This window comes from Equus caballus, chromosome 10 (assembly GCF_041296265.1).
Source record: "Equus caballus isolate H_3958 breed thoroughbred chromosome 10, TB-T2T, whole genome shotgun sequence".
NCBI classification, from domain to species: Eukaryota; Metazoa; Chordata; class Mammalia; order Perissodactyla; family Equidae; genus Equus; species Equus caballus.
Genome location: NC_091693.1, coordinates 49,616,584 through 49,636,028, shown reverse-complemented (window position 1 = coordinate 49,636,028; position 19,445 = coordinate 49,616,584). Strand labels below are relative to the sequence as shown.

The following is a 19,445-nucleotide window of genomic DNA, read 5'->3' as shown; positions in this document are numbered from 1 at the left end:
GACAGCCACATAGAAAAGAACAAATCTGGACCACTGTCTTACACCACACACAAAAATCAACTCAAAATGGATTAAAGACTTGAACATAAGACCTGAAACCATGAAACTCCTAGAAAAAGATCTTGGCAATGACTTTCTGGATTTGACAACAAAAGCAAAAACAAACAAGCAGGACTACATCAAATTAAAAAGGTTCTACACAGCAAAAAAAAAAAACAAAAAACAAAATGAAAAGAGAACCTAAAGGATAGGAGAAAATATCTGTAAACTATATATCTGATAAGGAGTTAATATCCAAAATATATAAGGAACTCATACAACTCAATAGCACGAAAAAAAAATCTGACAAAAAAACAAGCAGAAGAACTGAGCAGACATTTTTCCAAAGGAGACATACAAATGGCCTACAGGTACATGAAAAGGCGCTCGACATCACTAACCATCAGGAAACACAAATCAAAACCACAATGAGATATCACCTCACACCTGTTAGAATGGTTGTCACCAAAAAGACAAGATAACAAGTGTTGGCAAAGATGTGGAGAAAAGAGAACCCTTGTGCACTGTTAGTGGGAATGCAAACTGGTGCACCTACTATGGAAAACAATATGGAAGGTCCCCAAAAAATTAAAAATAGAACTACGATATGATCCAGCAATCCGACTTCTGGGTATATCTCCAAAGGAAATGAAAACAGGACCTCAAAGAAATATCTGCATCCTCATGTTCACTGCAGCATGATTCACAACAGCCCAGATATGGAAACAACTTAAGTGTCTGTCACCAGATGAATGGATAAAGAAGATGAGGTATACAAATACAATGGAATATTAGTCAACCACGAGAAAGGTCATCCTGCCATTTACGAAAACATGGATGGACCTTGAGCACATTATGCTAAATGAAATAAGTCAGACAGAGAAAGACAAATAATGTACCATATCACTTATACGTGGAATTTAAAAGCCAAAAGCAGAAAAACAGAGACTAAAATGGTGGTTACTAAGGCCTGGGGGTGGGGGAAAAGAGGAAATGTTGATCAAGGAGTACAAACTTCCAGCTATAAGAGACTAAGTTCTGGGGATCTAATGTACAGCACAGTGATTACAGTTAATAATACTGTATTATATAACTGAAAGTAGCTAAGAGAGTAGATCTTGTGTTCTCACCACAAAAAAGAGACGGTAATTATGTGATGTGATACAGGTGTTCCCTAATGCTACAGTGGTAATCATTTTGCAATGTATGTGTGGTAATCATTTTGCAATAAATTAAGTGTATCAAATCAACACCTTGAACCTTAAGCTTACTCAATGTTATATGTCAATTATATCTCAATAACGCTGGAAAAAATACATGTTAAGATTTCTGATGTCACATTCCATTTCAACTCAAAGGACTAGACATTTTGCCATCTCCTGCAATTTCATCCAAATCTATACTGATTTCACAGGTAAGAGTTGGAAAACCAATTTATCTAAAACGTTTGTGTCAACAAATCAGGTGTGAGGACCGTATTTGTTCAAAGCTTTCAGAGATATGATTCTGGAAAAGGTTTCTAATTTGGATAGGTCATTAGACTCTGCATATCACACTCTCACTGATTCATTCAAAAATATTTATAACCACCCTTTGCAAAAGTTCTAACGTCACGTAACCTGTGACAGTATGGCCAGTAATATATGTATAGACACCACCACCAGCTGCTTTTCAATGGTACAAAATATTTTTGCACAAGGTCCAATTAAATCTGAGAGCTAAATGAATAACAAACCTGAGTGCTAATTTGTTTCAGTGATCAAGCTTTGGGCAAAAAAATAATCACCTGAGTGTAATCATGTGAAAGAATGGGCCGATTGTTCAGTAGTTTACGCCAAGATTTTGTAACAATAAAATAAACACTTCCAATGGACTGACCAAACAAAATGAAACTATTTTATTATAGAATTTACATACCAGAAACAGCACTGTCCAACCCAGCATATATGTCCAAAGAACCTTCATCATTATTTTTAAGAGGAGAAGCTGCAAGAAAATCAAAGACTAGTTAAAACTGACTTCACGCACTTAGTGAAGTTTTTCCATTCCTACTCTGTGCCAAAAAGGGAAACTGTTTAGACATTTTTTGGGGGGGTTATTTGTTTTGTTTGTTTGTTTTTGGTGAGGAAGATTGGCCCTGAGCTAATATCTGTTGCTAATTTTCCTCTATTTTGTATGTGGGATGCCACCACAGCATGGCTTGATGAGCAGTGTGTAGGTCCGCACCCAGGATCTGAACCTGCAAACCCCAGGCCACCGAAGCAGAGTGCTCAAACTTAACCACTCCACCACCGGGCCAGCCCCCTAGAAGTTTTTATACATCCTTATAAACAGGAAGATCTTAGCACACAGATTTATGACTCGATTACCTCAGATTTAGACTTAAAAACTCACCTTCAAATATATACTAGTGAAAAGGCTCCAATTCGAGGAATAGCAGAGTAGTTTCTATTAGATCAATTCTCCTGCAGATAACAACTATAAACTCTAAACAAAATATCAAAAGCTATCTGCAGTCAAACGCTCTATTGTAGTGATCATTTCACAATACATATAAATATCAAATCATTTCAATGTATACCTGAGACTCATATAATGTTATATATAAATTACAAGTCAATTTAAAAAAAAAGCCATCTGAAAATGCAGAGAGCAGCCCACAGCAGGCAAAAACTGGAAGGCAGACAACATCTGAAAGAAGAAAACAGCGCTGCATGAGTTCCCTAGCCCCCTTTTATAACAATTTTTTTGTGGAAATATAGGCCCTAGTCGGAGCCCTAAAACTGGGCAGTGAAAACTCAGATGGAAACCCCTAGTCCTAATAGCTTGAAGAACCAGAGAAAAAACTTTGGGAATGATAACAGCAAATAGAAAGTAAGAGAAGAAATTCAGAGCGCCACAGAGGGGACTCCCCAAATTGTGCCCCCAAATCTCTGAGTGACCCCCAAACTACACAAGTAAAGGTTACAACTCCAAAAGTCCAGCTAAAGCTAAAGAATCTGAACAGATATTTCAGCTGCTATCCACCATAGGGAAGACAGAAGTTTAAGTTCAGCCAAGTTAAATATCTGCTAAAATTAAAAACACCACCACTCTTTAGAGAAATATAACAGAATCCAATGTCTCTATAACATCACATTTACAATGTCCAGAATGCAATCCAAAATTACTACATAGGAAATCTTGGCAGAGAAATAGAAACAAAAGAAACAAAGAAAAATCCCAAAACCAAATAAAAATCCTAAAACTGAAAACTACCATATCTAATGTAAAAAAATTCACTGAATGTGCTTGACAAAAGAGCCAGTGAACTTGAAGATAGATATAAAAATGAACTTACCTGAAGAACAGAGAGGAAAAAATTGAAAAAAAAAAAGTTTTAGTAACCTATAGGATAATCACCAAAAGTCTTCACATGTTATATATCTGGAGTCCCAGAAGAAAAAACAGAGAACAGGGAGGAAAATGATACTAGAGGGATACTAGAAGAATTAGAAATGGTAAATAATTAAGTAAATATAAAAGACTAATTTTTCTTCTTAATTTCCTTAATATATATAGAATGGTTTAAAGTAAAAATTAAAGCATTGTATTGTACAGTTTATGACATCTTTAACATAAACGGACGGATGGAGGTCAAATGTAACCACACATATGAGATTCTACATCTTAGGTGAAAAGGTATGATACTAACAAGGAGACTGCAAAATGTTAAAGATATATATTGCAATCCCTTGAGCAACCACTAAAAAATAATGCAAAGAGGTATAGCCAAAAAGCTAATATACAAATTAGAATGAAATTCTCAAATATATTCAAATAATACTTGAAAGAAGGCAAGAAAATCAGAAAGAAAAAATCTGATGAGACAAACTAAAATGAAATATTAAAATGATAAATCTAAATCCAATCACAATAATAAAGGACACTATTGGGTTAACTGATAAAATTGGAATGAAAATGGCATTTATAAATAAAAGTACTGTGTCAGTGTTAAATTTACTGAAATTGATAACTGCCATTGTTATGTAAGAAAAGCAACTTTTTCTTATGAAATACACACTTAAGTATTTGGGGGTAAAATATGTTATGTATGCCACTTACTCTCTAATAAATCATGAAAAATTGTGGGTGTGTACATGTATTTCAAAAGAGAGGATGTGTATGATGATAAAGCCACTGGTATAAAATATTAACAAGAGGGAGCCAGCACCAGTGGCCTAGTGGTTGAATGTATTCCACTTCAGTGGCCCAGGTTCAGTTCCCAGGAGCGGACTTACACCACTTGTCTGCCAATGGCCATGCCATTACAGTAGCTCACGTACAAAAAGAGGAAGACTGGCAACAGATGTTAGCTCAGGGTGAATCTTCCTCAGAAAAAAAAAATTAACGAGAGGTAAATTGGGAAGAAACTGGGTAAAAGGTTCTTTGTATGTTGTCTTGAAACTTTTAAGTTTCAAATTATTTCCAAACAAATAAAAGACAATTACAAAAATGTTATAGGAAGCAATAAAAATTTTTGTGAAATCCTGTTAAGTGGTAAAAAGTAAAATGCAAAGCAAAACACACGCCGTGGCTGTGATTATCAAAACATGTACGCACATGGACAGGAACTTGAGAGACAATAACATGTAGAAATGAAGACAGCCGTTTCCAGCAAACAAGATTAATGATACAGTTTCGTCCTTCAAAATAATAAGAGCTGCAGATGTAATAAAAGTTAACTGTGAGACTGGGCACGTGTGTGTGGTGATAGATGGTAAGTAGTCACTGGGTGACAAACATGATATAATCTACACAGAAATCAAAATACAATGATGTACACCTGAAATTTATGTTATAAAACATTACCTCAATTAAAAAAAAGTTAACTGTGAATCTAGGTGAAAAGTAAAGGTGTTCATTATATTATACTTTCAACTTTTCTATTGGCTTAGAATTTTTCAAAGAAAAAAAAAGATTATCTTAAGAGAATTACAGGGCCTGGCCCAGTAGCATAATGGTTAAGTTTGCACGCTCCGCTTCAGTGGCCCAGGGTTCACAGGTTTGGATCCCAGGCGAAGACCTACTCACCGCTCATCAAGCCATGCTGTGGCAGCATCCCACATACAAAGTAGAGGAAGATTGGCACAGATATTAACTCAAGGCCAATCTTCCTTACAAAAAAAGAAACAGAGAATTACATAGCAATGTAACAATTTGAAACTACATCAGCAAAAAACAAGTAACACCAAAAAACAACACTACCCAGAGTGGTTATGATGGCCATATTTCGTGTGAATTCTTCCATATCTATGAATATTACTTTTAAAAAAACATATATTTTAAGCAAAAATGGAATTCTACTAGGCATGTTTTACAACTGCCTTTTTCATTCTATAACAGAGTAATCATAATTCTAGTCAATAAATATACATCTATAATCTCAAAAAATTTAATGAGGTTGCTTGGGATAATATAACAAGACAAAAGAATCAGATAAATATTATGTCAGGATTTGGACATTTATATTCTGCATATTATTGAATTTATCTGTAATCTATGAGCTTATTTTACCACCAGGTCTCAGTTATCTCTCGCAAACTAATCACTCACTGTGACTGTCAATTTTTCCCTGAACAAGAGTAAACAAGCAGGACCGCACCTACGGGAAGCATTAACTTCAAGAGTAACAAACACATTTTTTTGGATATGACAATAAAAGTCATTACCACTTTTATTGGCAAAGCTGCTAATTTTACTACATTTAAGAGGCTAAGATTTACTAAGCACTTCCTATCTGCCAGGCACTTTACTGTACTGACTCATTTACGTGTGGGGAGAAAAAGTTCATAATGACAGTTTTTTTCAATAAGAATTAGTAAATGATTTTGTAATTAAATAAATAAATTTAGAAAGAATTAAAATGAGCTCTTACCAGAAAAGACATCAAATAAACTTGTTCCATCACCATTGTCATCATCTGCTGCCATGATCCTATTTCCTTTTGATAGTCGCCATCTAAAGTATCAAACATAAAGATTTTCCACTATTAAAATCAACCTCACAATTCAGAGAATAAAGCAAGCTTTAAATTAAAAAGCAACTTTCAAATTTGGATATATTGAATAAGTTCCCTCACTACCGTGATTTCAAAAAAAGATTAACACTTTCCAAAAGCCAACTCTCTAAGACAAAAACCTTAAAGTTGCTGGTATGGTTAAGCCGTGTCATGAAGTAAATGACATTAATTTTATAAATTAGACAAAAATAGAAATTAATTTTTATACTAAAATAAGCCATTAAATAAGTACAACTATATGGTAAGTTCTGTGAGTCTTCTTAGCAAATCATCAAACCTGGGGGTGGTCTTAGAGACTCCAGACACACGTTTTCATCAGTAAGATAGTAAGACAGGCAAACAGCAAACAATTTGATACCATACTAGGTTGGTAAAGGTGTGGGAAAAGAAGTACTCTCATACATCACTCAAATGTATACTGAACAAGCTGCATGGAGGCAATTTGGCAATGGCTATCAATACTTTTTAAATACTCTTTAATCCAACAATTTCATATCTAGTAATTTGTTCTACAGATATACAAGCACATGATTACAAAAATATGTGTACAGGAATATTTAATGCAGTGCTGTTTGTAGTGGCAAGATTGGAAGCAACATAAAAATCTAAAACAGTAAAAAAAACATCAGAATTATATGACATTCTCCATTCTGCCAGTAAAACCTGAGGAATGCTGCTTATGGTCAATGAACTATGGCCACTGTGGCTACTGGGGGTCGTTAAGGGTACCTGCACCTGCATATTTCTGCTCCCACCAATTGAGATATACACTTACCAACAGCCAGGTGCATTTATTACCAAATCAAACTATGTGTGTTTCCTTATTTTTCTAAATAATAGTATGATGAAAGATCACATTACCAAAGGGTAATTTTCCAGTAAAAACTAGGCCGAGTGCTTTGGAAAGACTCATAAGTAGCAAGACACATACATAACTGCTTGTCAAATCAAGTGAAGGTGAAATAACCCAAAATACTGGAAGAAGAAATCTAGCCTGTACTCAGAAGGATTCACAAGTATCTAAGTTCTTACTCCACTTTAATGAAAAAACTGCTGCAAATCATAATAATGTCTTATGGGTATGATCTATGCACGAAAGAAGTCAGAACTCTAATCACTGGATTCACATTCAAAGAAATGTCCATGGTTCTACCACAAGAGAGAGAATTTATGTCACTCTGTTAAATAAAATTAAGGTATATATCTTTTTTTCTTCATTCCTTCTTCATTCCCCACATTGCCATTCCAACCTTTTCTCCGATAAGCTGATTTGATTAATTAACTGTTATAATATAGACTGTACAATAATAACAAAAGGTACAAATGGCCTGATTATATTTAGCAAATAATGCAACTGACTCTTGGTAAAGCAAAATTCAACCAGTGGGGCAGAAACTCAGGCTTCCTAAGAGTAATCTACTACTAGTTAGAAACTGTCGTGTGGAGTGGGGAGCATCAGTCAACGGCGTTTTTACAGAATGGAAATCAGCTAATCTAATGATCTGGTTAAACACAGATCAAACAGACCAAAAGTTTTCATTGCATATTGTTTCACAGGTTTAATTTTTATTACTGGCAGGAATTACCTGAAAAAAAAAAATTTCTACTTGGCCTAGTGAGCTAAAACTAAGAAATAAACATAAAAGTCCCGACAAATCCTGGATCTTTTGTCTCTCATCTGTCTTAAGTTTTTCTCCATTTGTTTGTGGGTGGGACCATTGTCTCCACATCTTAATCTCTATGCCCCCCACCAAAGAAGGTATTTTTTTTCAATTACTTATAGGGGCCAGCTCGGTGGCATAGTGGTTGAGTATGCACGCTCTACTTTGGTGGCCCAGGGTTCACAGGTTCAGATCCCAGGCGCAGACCTAGCACCACTCATCAGGCCATGCTGTGGCAGCATCCCACACAAAACAGAGGAAGATTAGCACAGATGGTAGCTCAGCAACAATCTTCCTCAAGCAAAAAGAGGAGGATTAGCAACAGAAGTTAGCTCAGGGCCAATCTTCCTCACACACAAAAAAATTGCTCATAAATTTAAGAGAAAGTGACTGCTTATTTCTTAGTCATATCACATGTTGCATTAAAAGTTCTTCAATGAGCCGGCCTAGTGGTTAAGTTCAGTGCACTATGCTTCAGCGGCTCAGGTTCAGTGCCTAGGTGCGGACCTACACCACTCATCAGTTGTGGCAGTGACTCACATATAAAATAGAAGACTGGCACATATGTTAGCTTAGGGCAAATCTTCCTCAAGCAAAAAAAGAGGAAGACTGGAAATGGATGTTAGCTCAGGGCAAATCTTCCTCAACAAAAAGAAAAGTTCTTCAAAGTTATTTCTGAGAATAATATATATCGTAATATAAAGAAGTCATCAAAAGAAGTTATATATGTGGTTTCTCACTATGTATACATAAAAAGTTAAAGGAACTGTGGCAATTATCATGCCGCTCAATTCCAAATGCACCCTTCTGTGATAATGGAGACGGGCTTTGTAAATATTTCTCCTTTGCTAACTGGCACGATGTTAAGCTTTGTCATTAGAGACTGCTGGAGGCACACTGCCAAAGAGGTTTCTCTTCCTAGTTTCAGTGAGCCTGGCTAGCCAGGCTCCTGCAGAGCATGCTTTCACCAGCATTCGGTTCCTGCAGCAGACAGTTTCTCCAGCACTAGGCTCCCACAGGGCACAATTTTTCTACATGCTTGCCTCCTATAAATGAGGTTTCCATTACAATAGGCTCCTGCAGGATACACTTTCTCCTGCCAGGCTCATGGAGATGGCAGCTTCTCCAACTCTTGGATCCCCCAGCACTTGACAGCCAGTAGCATCCAGGAGCTTCCCTATGCACCTCCTCTGTCAGATTCAAAGCAGTGTCACCAGCAAGGCACTTAGCAACTTCTCCATCATCCAGGTAGCCCCAGTTCTTTCCAATGAGGGGGAAGACAGCTCTTCTTTGGATGATCTATCTCAACTCTAGAGATGGTGGCTGCTCCCTATATCTGTTATTCCCATGTTCTTTAGAGTTATCTTTAACTCTTATTAACCAATTCTCAGTTACTCCAATCCTCTGTTAATAATTCGTTACACTAAGCTTTCTCTTTTCAAATTACCACGTAGTTTTTGCCTCCTTATTGGATCCTGTCCAATACAGGTAAACAGTCACAATAGAGATTTTTAACACACTTTGCTATGCTGATCAAGCAGTTAAAGAAATTTAGAGACACAGCTCTGAATATGAAATTGGCAGGTTTGATCTGATGATTTTATATCCCTGCATGCAATAATTAAGAGAACTGATGTTACTTTCAAGCACATTTATAAAAACTATCTATCAAGATAGAGCAAGTTTCAACAAATACCACAGAAGTGCTTTTATCAAGACCAATAAAACTCGAAGTTAACAATGCACTTTCAAATTTCCCAGTTCCTTTGAAAATTTACAAACAAAAGAAAACATTTTCTTTTGTACAGCAAAAGAAAAAAAAAGAAAAAGAACGAAGTAAACCCAAAGAAAGAAACACAGAAAGAACAAAGATTAATACAAAGAAATAAACACTATAAAGACGAATAACAATAAATGCTGGCTCTTTGAAAAGACAAATTAAATAGGCATATGCCTGGCTTAACTAATCAAGTAAAAGCAAGAAGGCAGAAACATTAGGAATAAAAAAGGAGCGACAGCTTCATACATAGCAGAGATTAAATTATTGAAATACTATTGAAAGCTCAATGAAATTGACAGTTTTTCAGAAAAACATAATGGCCAAAACTGACTCAAGAAGAAATAGAAAACAAAGACATATCTAGCATGATTAAATAATTTGATATAGTAGTTAGATCTACTCATAAAGAAATGACTAAACCCAGACAGTTTTACAGGAAAATTCTCTAATACACCTTTAAAGAAGAGAGAAAACATAATAGATTTAAGACAAGAGAATGAGGAAAAAAAGGCTAAGAGACAAATAATTTTATAAAGTTAGTACAGTTTAGACATCAAAACTGGGCAAAGGGGGCCGGACCAGTGATGTAAGGTTAAGTTCTTGCACTCCACTCCAGCAGCCCGGGACCAGATCCTGAGACTGGACCCACACAACGCTCGTCAGACCACGCTGAGGTGGCATCCCACATGCCACAACTAGAGGGACCCACAACTGAAAATACACAACTATGGGGGGCTGGCCCCCTGGCCAAGTGGTTAAGTTCGAGTGCTCTACCGGCATCCCAGGGTTTTGCCAGTTCTAATCCTGGGTGCGGACATGGCACTGCTCATCAAACCACGCTGAGGTGGCGTCCCACATGCCACAACTAGAAGGACCCACAACTAAGAATATACAACTATGTACCGGGGGCTGTGGGGAGAAAAAAGAAAAAAATAAAATCTTCGGAAAAAAAAAAAAAAGAAAGAAAGAAAAAGAAAATACACAACTATGTGCCAGGGGGCTTTGGGAGAAAAAGGAAAAATAAAATCTTTAATGAGATTTTTTTTTTTTTAAAGACTCGCACCTGAGCTAACAACTGTTGCCAATCTTCTTTTTTTCTTTTGCTTTTTCTCCCCAAATTCCCCCCAGTACATAGTTGTATATTTCAGTTGTGGGTCCTTCTAGTTGTAGTATGTGGGACGCTGCCTCAACATGGCCTGATGAGCGGCACCATGTCCGCGCCCAGGATCCGAACCGGTGAAACCCTGGGGCAGGCCCCAAAATCTTTAAAAAACAAAAAAAGGCAATAGCTTTTCTATATGCTAGCAAAGAGTTTTAAAACATAACTAATAAAAAGATATTATTTACAACAATAAAACCATAAAGTACATAGTTAATCTAATACAAAATGTCCAAGACCTTTATGGAGAAAATAACAAAAGATCTAAATCAGGGGTCTAGAAACCTTTTCTTCTTAAACAACCGGAAAGTACCTATTTTAGGCTCACAGTCCATCTCGTCTGGCACAACTATTTAACTTGGCCACTGTAGCTCAAAAGCAACTACAAACAACATGTAAACAAACAGGTGTGACTGTGTTCTAATAAAACTCTGTTTACAAAAGCAGGCAGTCTACCTCTGTCTAAATACAGGACAGAATATATCTCAATCATATATAGGAAAACTCAACATCAAATTTGGCAGTTCTCCCCAACTTTACCTATAAACTCAAAGCAATTCCAGTCAAATTTAATAAGCTGACCATAAAATTCAAATTGAAGTACAAAGGGCCTAGCACAGTCAGGACATCTTTTATTTTGACGGGGAGGGAGTAAACTTTTTATTGAAGTATAACATAAATACAGAAGAAAGCACAAATCATAAGTATACAGTCCTCTGATTTTTCACAAACTGAACACATCCATATAACTACCACTCAGATCAAAAAACAAATCATTACCAGCACCCTAGAAGTACTCCTCACGCCCTCTTCTAGCCACTATCCGCTCCCAAACGTTGGCAAAGGTGTGGAGAATAAAAGCACACACATTGCTGATGACTTGCTTTGTAGAGGAAGGACTCGCCTATCAATAGAGGAGTGAGAGGTATCTGGGGAGATGCGTAGATTCCAAATTAGAACACCATTAACCTTGGAGGAAAGGCATACATGGAGAACTATAAATGAAACAGCCTAGTTGGAACGGACCTCAGATAGAACAGGATTGGGAGATAAGACTGACAAATTTCTGGGGGCCAGCCCAACGGCATAGCAGTTAAGTTCACGTGCTCTGTTTCAGCAGCCCCAGGTTCACGGGTTCAGATTCCGGCGTGGACATGGCACCACTTATCAAAGCCATGCTGTGGCAGGCATCCCACATATAAAGTAGAGGAAGATGGACACGGACGTTAACTCGGGGCCAATCTTTCTCAGCAAAAAGAGGATTGGAGGCAGATGTTAGCTCGGGGGTAATCTTCCTCAAAAAAAAAAAAAAAACAGAATGACAAATTTCTTTAGAGTCAAACAGAAGATACTAAATGTCAGACCAAGGAGTCTGGTCCTGAATTTTCAGAAGAGAGAAGCACTGAAGGTTTGAGTTAGAAACACTGGTATAAAGAAATGAAATAGCAAGATTAATGTGTGGAATGAACTAGAAAGACAAAAGTATAGGAAAAGAAACTGGGAAGGAGGCTGCTCTAAGAGTCCATGATAAGACTTAACTCAAGATGGAGAGGGTGAGAATGAAAAGAATGTTTATGTAAGGCATAATCATGGAAAAAATCAAACAGCGTAAATGCCTGGATATAGGAAGTATCAACAATCAATCATCTCCTGCCTAAATTCACTCTCAGCTATGAGCTTCTGTTATCTTTGACTCTTTCCTTCTCTCCAAACTCATTCTCAAGCAGTCACAAATTCTTAGTGATTTAATTTTTAAGTCTCTCAAATTTACCTTTTTTTTTTTTTGAGGAAGATTAGCCCTGAGCTAACTACTGCCAATCCTCCTCTTTTTGCCGAGGAAGACTGGCCCTGAGCTAACATCCGTGCCCATCTTCCTCTACTTTATACGTGGGACACCTACCACAGTATGGCTTTTTGCCAAGCGGTGTGGTGCCATGTCTGCACCCGGGATCAGAACCGGCGAACCCTGGGTCACCGAGAAGCGGAACATGCGAACTTAACTGTGTGGAGAAAAGGGACCCTCATACACTGCTGGTGGCAATGTAAACTGATGCAGTCACTATGGAAAACAATATGGAGGTTCCTCAAAAGATTAAGATTAGAACTACCACATGATCCAACTATTCTACTTCTGGGCATTTATCCAAAGAACACGAAAACATGAATGGGAAAAGATATTTGCACCCCTATGTTCATTGAAGTATTATTCACAATAGCCAAGACTTGGAAACAACCTAAGTCCCCATCGACAGAGGAATGGATAAAGAAGATGTGGTATATATACACAACGGAATACTACTCAGCCATAAAAAAAAAGATGAAATCTTGCCATTTGCAACAACACGGATGGACCTCGAGGGTATTATGCTAAGCAAACTAAGTAAGCCGAAGAAAGTGAAATACCATACTGTATGATTTCACTCATAACTGGAGGATAAAAACTACAACAAATAAGCACATGGATACAGAGATTAGATTGGTGGTTATCAGAGAGGAAGGGGGGAGGGGTGAGGAGAAAGGGGTAATAGGGCACATGTGTACAGTCACAGATGGTAATTAGTCTTTGAGTGGTGAACATGATGTCTACACAGAAGTCAAAATATAATGGTGTACACCTGAAATTTATATAATATTATAAACTAATGTTACCTCAATAAAAAAAGGCCAAAAAAATTATTATAAAAATCTCACAGCTAGTTTTCATACTACCAGTATCTTTTTCCTCTTACCATTTTCCACACTGAAGCCAAAATTAATCCTGTTTATATCTGGCCTGTGTTTCACTCCCATGTCAGAAATCTTCCTAAAACTACCCAAAACAATATTACTGAGTTAAGCTTTCCTAGCACAGAACCCAAGGCCTTTCCAGAAATAACTATCACTACTTTTCCAACTATCTCACACTACTCCCCTCACCTACCCTAGTTGGCCACACGACAGATTCTGTACCACCATAGCACATGCTGCTACAATGCAAGTTAGCGTACACATTACTGAGAAATAGAGAAATGATGCCAGTATAATGCCAAAATTACGTTGGTTCAGAGTTCTGCCCAGGCTGTTAAAGCTTCGCACCATTAATTAGTAGCAGCTAAATGCAGACAGCCCTGAAGGAATCTAGTCCTGTATATTAAGTCCTTTCCCTAGACGCCCATCATGTCCTCTCCTCGTCTCAGTACAGCAACAGGCTTTGTCTTGCAAGAGTATAAGCATGGTCTTCCTCAATCTTTGTAGCAGTTTGGGGGACCCAAACATAAGGGAGTGAGCCACAGCCATCCGGTCTGCCTCACAACATTTCACATCAAACTTGCACTGCCCCTACACCTACAACCTCTGAGGTTTATGTCCCTCTGTTCTTGTCTCCACACATCAACAGCCTCAATCCTTCCTTATTTCTCACTCCATCAAGCTATCTTCATCTTTCTTTTTTCTTGAGAAAAAGACCTGTATTTACTGAGACATTTATCTATTAGGAATTTAACATGTCTTCTTAATTATGCCAATCTTTTAAAATTGTTATTGTTCCTATTGGTGTTCTAGTAACATGGGTAGATAGGTTTTGAGTATTCTGCCCCTATTTTTCCCATAAACTCTGTGAGTTGCAGAACCAAAGGTTTTTCAAGAATGCACATAGTATTAGAGCAGAAATGTCTGTACCTACAGCTTCTACACTAGGCCATGTACTTCAATTCCACAATATCTTGCTCATTCTGTTTCTTTACCTGGACTGCTCATCCCCTTCCTAAACCCAGCTACCATAAAAGAGAAGACGCTTTTCTACTGACATAGTTAATCCCCATTCCCTTATTCTACTGACACACTGAATGCATTATTATTACACTGAGCAACCTCTATTGCAATCATTTGCTCTCTGAAGTTGTTCTTAGATTTTAGCATGCTTCAAGAACACCTGGAGAAGCTAAGACGCAAGGTTGATGGGCTCCATCCCCAAAGTTTCTGATTCCGTAGATCTGGGTTGAGGCTTCAGAATTTGCATTTCTAAAATGTTCCCAGGCCACGCTGCTGGCCCACGGACCACACTTTGAGAACTATTATTTTAGACCAGTGCTGTCCAGTACAACTTTCTATGATGACAAAAATGTTCTATATCTGAGCTGTCCAATATGGTAACTACTAGCCACATGTGTCTATTAGAGTAAAGGAAATATGCATAGCATGACTCAGTGTACTAGTTTCCTACTGCCGCTCTAATTACCACAAATTTAGTGGCTTAAACAAAACAAATTTATCTTACAGTCTCATTTACCACGAAAAGCTCACAGAGAGGATTTCACAGAACTGTGGTTACTACAATTTCAATAACACTTAACTAGCTCTAAATGCTACTGGGCACTTACAAAAATGTAATTGAGGGGCTGGCCCCTTGGCCAAGTGGTTAAGTTTGCACACTTCGCTTGAGCGACCCGGGGTTCACCAGTTTGGATCCTGGACACCGACCTACACACCACTCATCAAGCCATGCTGAGGTGGCATTCCACACAGAAGAACTAGAATGACTACAACTAGGATATACAACTATATACTGGGGCTTTGGGGAGAAAAAAAAATGTAGTTGAATACTTTCCTAAGGTGATGAACTCCTGGACATCAATATCTTCTTTTCTACAACTGCAAAAAAAATTTATCTCTTTGGGTTAAACACTTGATGGGCAAACACAAGCAGGTAGAGGATAAAGAGCAAGTACTGCCACAGTAAGGGTACCAGATCACATTTATAGACTCCTCTGCTGCCCCCTCAGAGTGCTTGAAAATTAGGAGCTATTTGGGGCTGGCCTCGTGGCCAAGTGGTCGAGTTCACGCGCTCTGCTTCAACAGCATGGCATTTCGCCGGTTTGGATCCTCGACACAGACCTAGTACCACTCATTGGGCCATGCTGAAGTGGCATCCCACATAGCACAACCAGAAGGACCTACAACTAAAATATACAAGTATGTACTGGGGGACTTTGGGGAGAAGAAAAAGAAAAGAAAAAAGACTGCCAACAGATCTCAGCTCAGGTGCCAATCTTTAAAAAAAAAAAGAAAATTAGGAAATGGTTGTACTAAAATACAAACCAATAGTCAGTACTAAGATGTCAAAGTTAATAAACGCTTTGCTGTTATGTCCAAGCTTACCAAGTCCAAAACCAAAAAAGATCATCTTTCCATCAACATCTGTCCCCTCCTGACATCTCTACTTCCTTGAGTAGCACTAGCATTCCCTAATAGACTACTGACGCTACTCTGCAATGTTTCTCCCATTTACGCTCATTCTTGCCATCTGAATCTGTGTCCGTCTCTCACTATAGCTATCTAATTATCTCCACTCTCCACATTACATGCTACACACAACTGCTGAGTTAGTTCTTCTAAAGCAGTCCTGCTCATATCACTTCCTGCTTTCCCTTACTTCCCAATGTCTACTGAATAAGTCCAAACTCCTTACTTTGATATGGACTGGTACCTACCTTTCTAGCCCCATCATTCACTATCCCAAGGTTTCCAAAATGCCAAGGTTCAATGAAACTGAGCTCCTGAATTGCAAACACAATTCTTGACACCATCTCCCCACATTTATCCATGAGCTCACAAGCAAGTCTGGGTGTGAATACCCACAGATTAGAACCTAAGAAATGAGATTTTAGAAAAGTCAGGTGACGTATTACACAATTAAGATACTTAGACTTCATCCAGCAGGGAATGGGGAAAGCATTGAAGGTTTTTAAAGCAGGGGAATATCATAACGAAATCTGCATTTCAGAAATTTAACTCTAGCAAGAAGAGTATAGAAAACATTAGTGGCAAGGGAGACAGAAAAGACTATTAAAACAGTGCAGGAGACACTGAAGGGTATGACTAAGTTAGCAGAAGTGGAATAAAGACAAGAAGCAGATCTGAGAGATTTCCGTGGCAGAATCAAAAAGATTTAATGGAAAACGTATTCAAATGTCGATTCTTGATCACTTCAAAACCACAGCCTGAGCTGTCTTTCAAAATTGCAAATCTGGTAAGGTTCACTCCTCTGTTTAAAACCTTTCAGTGCTTCCTGCTGATTTTAGGTTAAAAAACAAATTTTGTCACAATTCTGCTTACTAAGCCCTGAGTGACCTGGCCTCTGCCCACCCTGCAGTGTTAGTCTGCATCGTTCTGCCCCATTCCTCAGCAGTCTTTCAGCTCCTTGAACATGCTGTTTGTTCCCTCCCACCGCAGGGCCTCTGCAAGCAGTGCTCTTTCCTCAAAGCTCTATCTTCACTTAAATCACCTTTGATATTTTGGTTTAAGTAATGTTTGAGCCTTCCCTGGCTATCCTCTGTCTCCACGAGGTTAGGCACTCTGTTATATATTCTTATACCACTGTCTCCTTTCTCTACATGGCCTCTTCTCAGTTTATGATTACATTTTTGTGGGATTCCTGGAGAAATGTCCATCCCAGCCACTGGACTGTAAGCTTCATGAAGACCAGGACTGGCTCTGTGCTGTTCACCGTTGCATCCCCAGCTCTCAGCATAGGGCCTGGCAGGTTGGCAGGTAATAAAAAAAAAACTGTTGGGAATAAATGAAATTCCCAACTTATTAAAGACACTTACTCTAGCTTTGATAGTAAGGTAGTACATGCTTTTAACTGAAATGGAGAACCAAAGAAGATGTGCTGAATTATCTGTAGGACATCCAAACGAAGATATCTATAGACTCCTGGAAACTGGAGTATGTAGGACTGAAGACAAGACATAATTGGCATAGTTGAGATTACTCTCTTGAAATCACAAAGGCCAGTGATTCTCCTGGAAAGGAAGGGAGAAGGGAGCGGAGAAGGATTACGTATCAGAATCTCTTGGGAAGAGGGGCCTTTTCACACTTGCTCTCACCTTCTCCCAGTTGAGGAGCTCGATATATAATGAGAGGTGCTACTGATAGGAGTGTTGCACCTATGAAAAGTGTACAGGCAAAATTTTAACGGTTGAGAACCATGATGATGAAAGAAAAGAGTTGCAAGCTCACTCATAATCTTTTGAGGAACAATTCCAATGGATTCAGACATGAAAGCAAAGCTGGTCTTTTGTGATAGGACAATGTCTTAAAAAGACACTCTAAAGGAAGTTTTCTTTAAAAAAACCAAACTGAGGGAATGAAGTAAGCATTAGTAGAGAAAAACAGGAAAAAGCCAGGGGAGCAGGATAGTGTATTTTTAGGCTCAAATCTAACACTGTAAGATTCCTGAAGAACATATAAGGGGAAAATAACAATAAACACTACATATACTGAACACTATGTGCCAGGCACTGACCTAAAAGCACGAAATATATTATTAACTTATTTAAAACTCTCCCAAAAGTCCCATGAGATGCATACTACTCTTTTTCCCATTTTACAGATGAGGAAACAGATACAGATGATTAACAAACTTGCCCCAAGGTCAAACAGCTATTTCGTGCCAGATCTGAAATGAGATCCCAGCTCTGTCTCTAAAGCCAGGTGAGAAAATCAAGAAGATTCATTAGGGAGAAAAGTACAATTTTTTTGAAAGAAGGCCATCTCTTGTAAAATGGCAAGAAACGCTAGAAGATGACTGGGGTGAGAGTGGGGAGATTCTTGCCCTGAGAGTTTCTGTCCCCCTCCAATCAAGGAGACAATGACTGAGATGGGGCAGGGGCCTTGAGGACAGGCGAAAAGTTTGGAGCTGGAGCTGTGGAGAATGGGAAAGACCAGGGAAGAATCCGAGTCAATACCAACTTGATCCCTGACGCACAAATCCTAGATTCTGTGAATTCTATATTAGCATCTGCGTTAGGGCCTACTGTGTGTCAGGTACGGTTCTAGGCGCTGTGGAGATCAAGACAACTTCTCAGGGCACAGCAGTCTCCGAAACAACCAACGTCAATGACCACCGGAAACAACGAACCTCAAGGACCACCTGACACTTCGGAAAAACCCATTCCTCCAGAGAATCCCATCCGAAAGCCTTTAAGACTACATTCCAAGATGAAATTGGGTTTTGCGGGGGAGGGGCGAGAGCAGCGGTCGAAAGGGCAATTCCGACGTGCGCTCGCTCCCAGCCCCCGCCTGGACCCTCCCGAGGGACCACAGAGGAACTTGAGTGAGAGCCCAAGAGCTGCACCGCGGGCAGCGAGAACGCGGATACCTGCGGGCCCTGGACATCAGGCAACCCCCCCCACACACCCGACTCCGCCGCTCCCTGCGACTCCTTGGCTTCCCAGACGCCGCCGGCCTTCGCTCGGGGCACTACCGCGCCTTGCAACCTCTTCTCCGTCAGCCCGGCACGGACCAGACCCCCACAACAACTTACCCGCCCTGCCCGGCCCAAGGTAGCCCGGGCTCCTTTCTGGACACCGAGGTCTCCCTGGCATGCCCACCAATGCCAGGCCGCAATCTGAACGCGGAGGCGGGATTGAGCGCCCATAGCCAATCAGATCAGACGCAAAGCACGCCGCGGCGCACATAACTAGTTCCCGCCTTTGGGAGGGGGGAAAAAAACACGGTTGGCGCCAAACTCCCGTAGTCTTCGACCGGGTTTAAGGGAAAGGGGCGGGGCCTGAACTGGCGGGGACGGAGACGGGGCGGGGCTTTACTACGGAAGGGGCGGGCCTTGGCGGAGGTAGGGATTGGGTCCGAGTTCTTTAACGAAAGGGAAAGTAAGCTCTGAGAAGGCCCTGTCGTTTATTTAGTCGTTTATTCTATAAATTCTGTTGAGTATCAGCCGAATGCTGGGCGCTGGCTCGATAACAA

The 19,445-nt window shown here is 39.3% G+C and overlaps 1 protein-coding gene across 2 annotated transcripts in view; it reads right to left on the bottom strand.

The window, feature by feature from the left end:
* Window positions 1-19,117, bottom strand: part of CASP8AP2 (caspase 8 associated protein 2) — a 42,287-nt gene extending 23,170 nt beyond the window's left edge. Inside the window, exons 1-3 of one of the 2 annotated variants that reach the window (XM_023649378.2) lie at window positions 19,006-19,117; window positions 5,957-6,039; window positions 1,957-2,025 (exon numbers count right to left, since the gene is read on the bottom strand). In XM_023649378.2, the coding sequence (XP_023505146.2) occupies window positions 1,957-2,025; window positions 5,957-6,011 (124 nt within the window). In that variant the 5' untranslated portion in view covers window positions 6,012-6,039; window positions 19,006-19,117. 2 annotated transcript variants of the gene reach the window in all.
* Window positions 19,118-19,445: the final 328 nt, after the last annotated feature.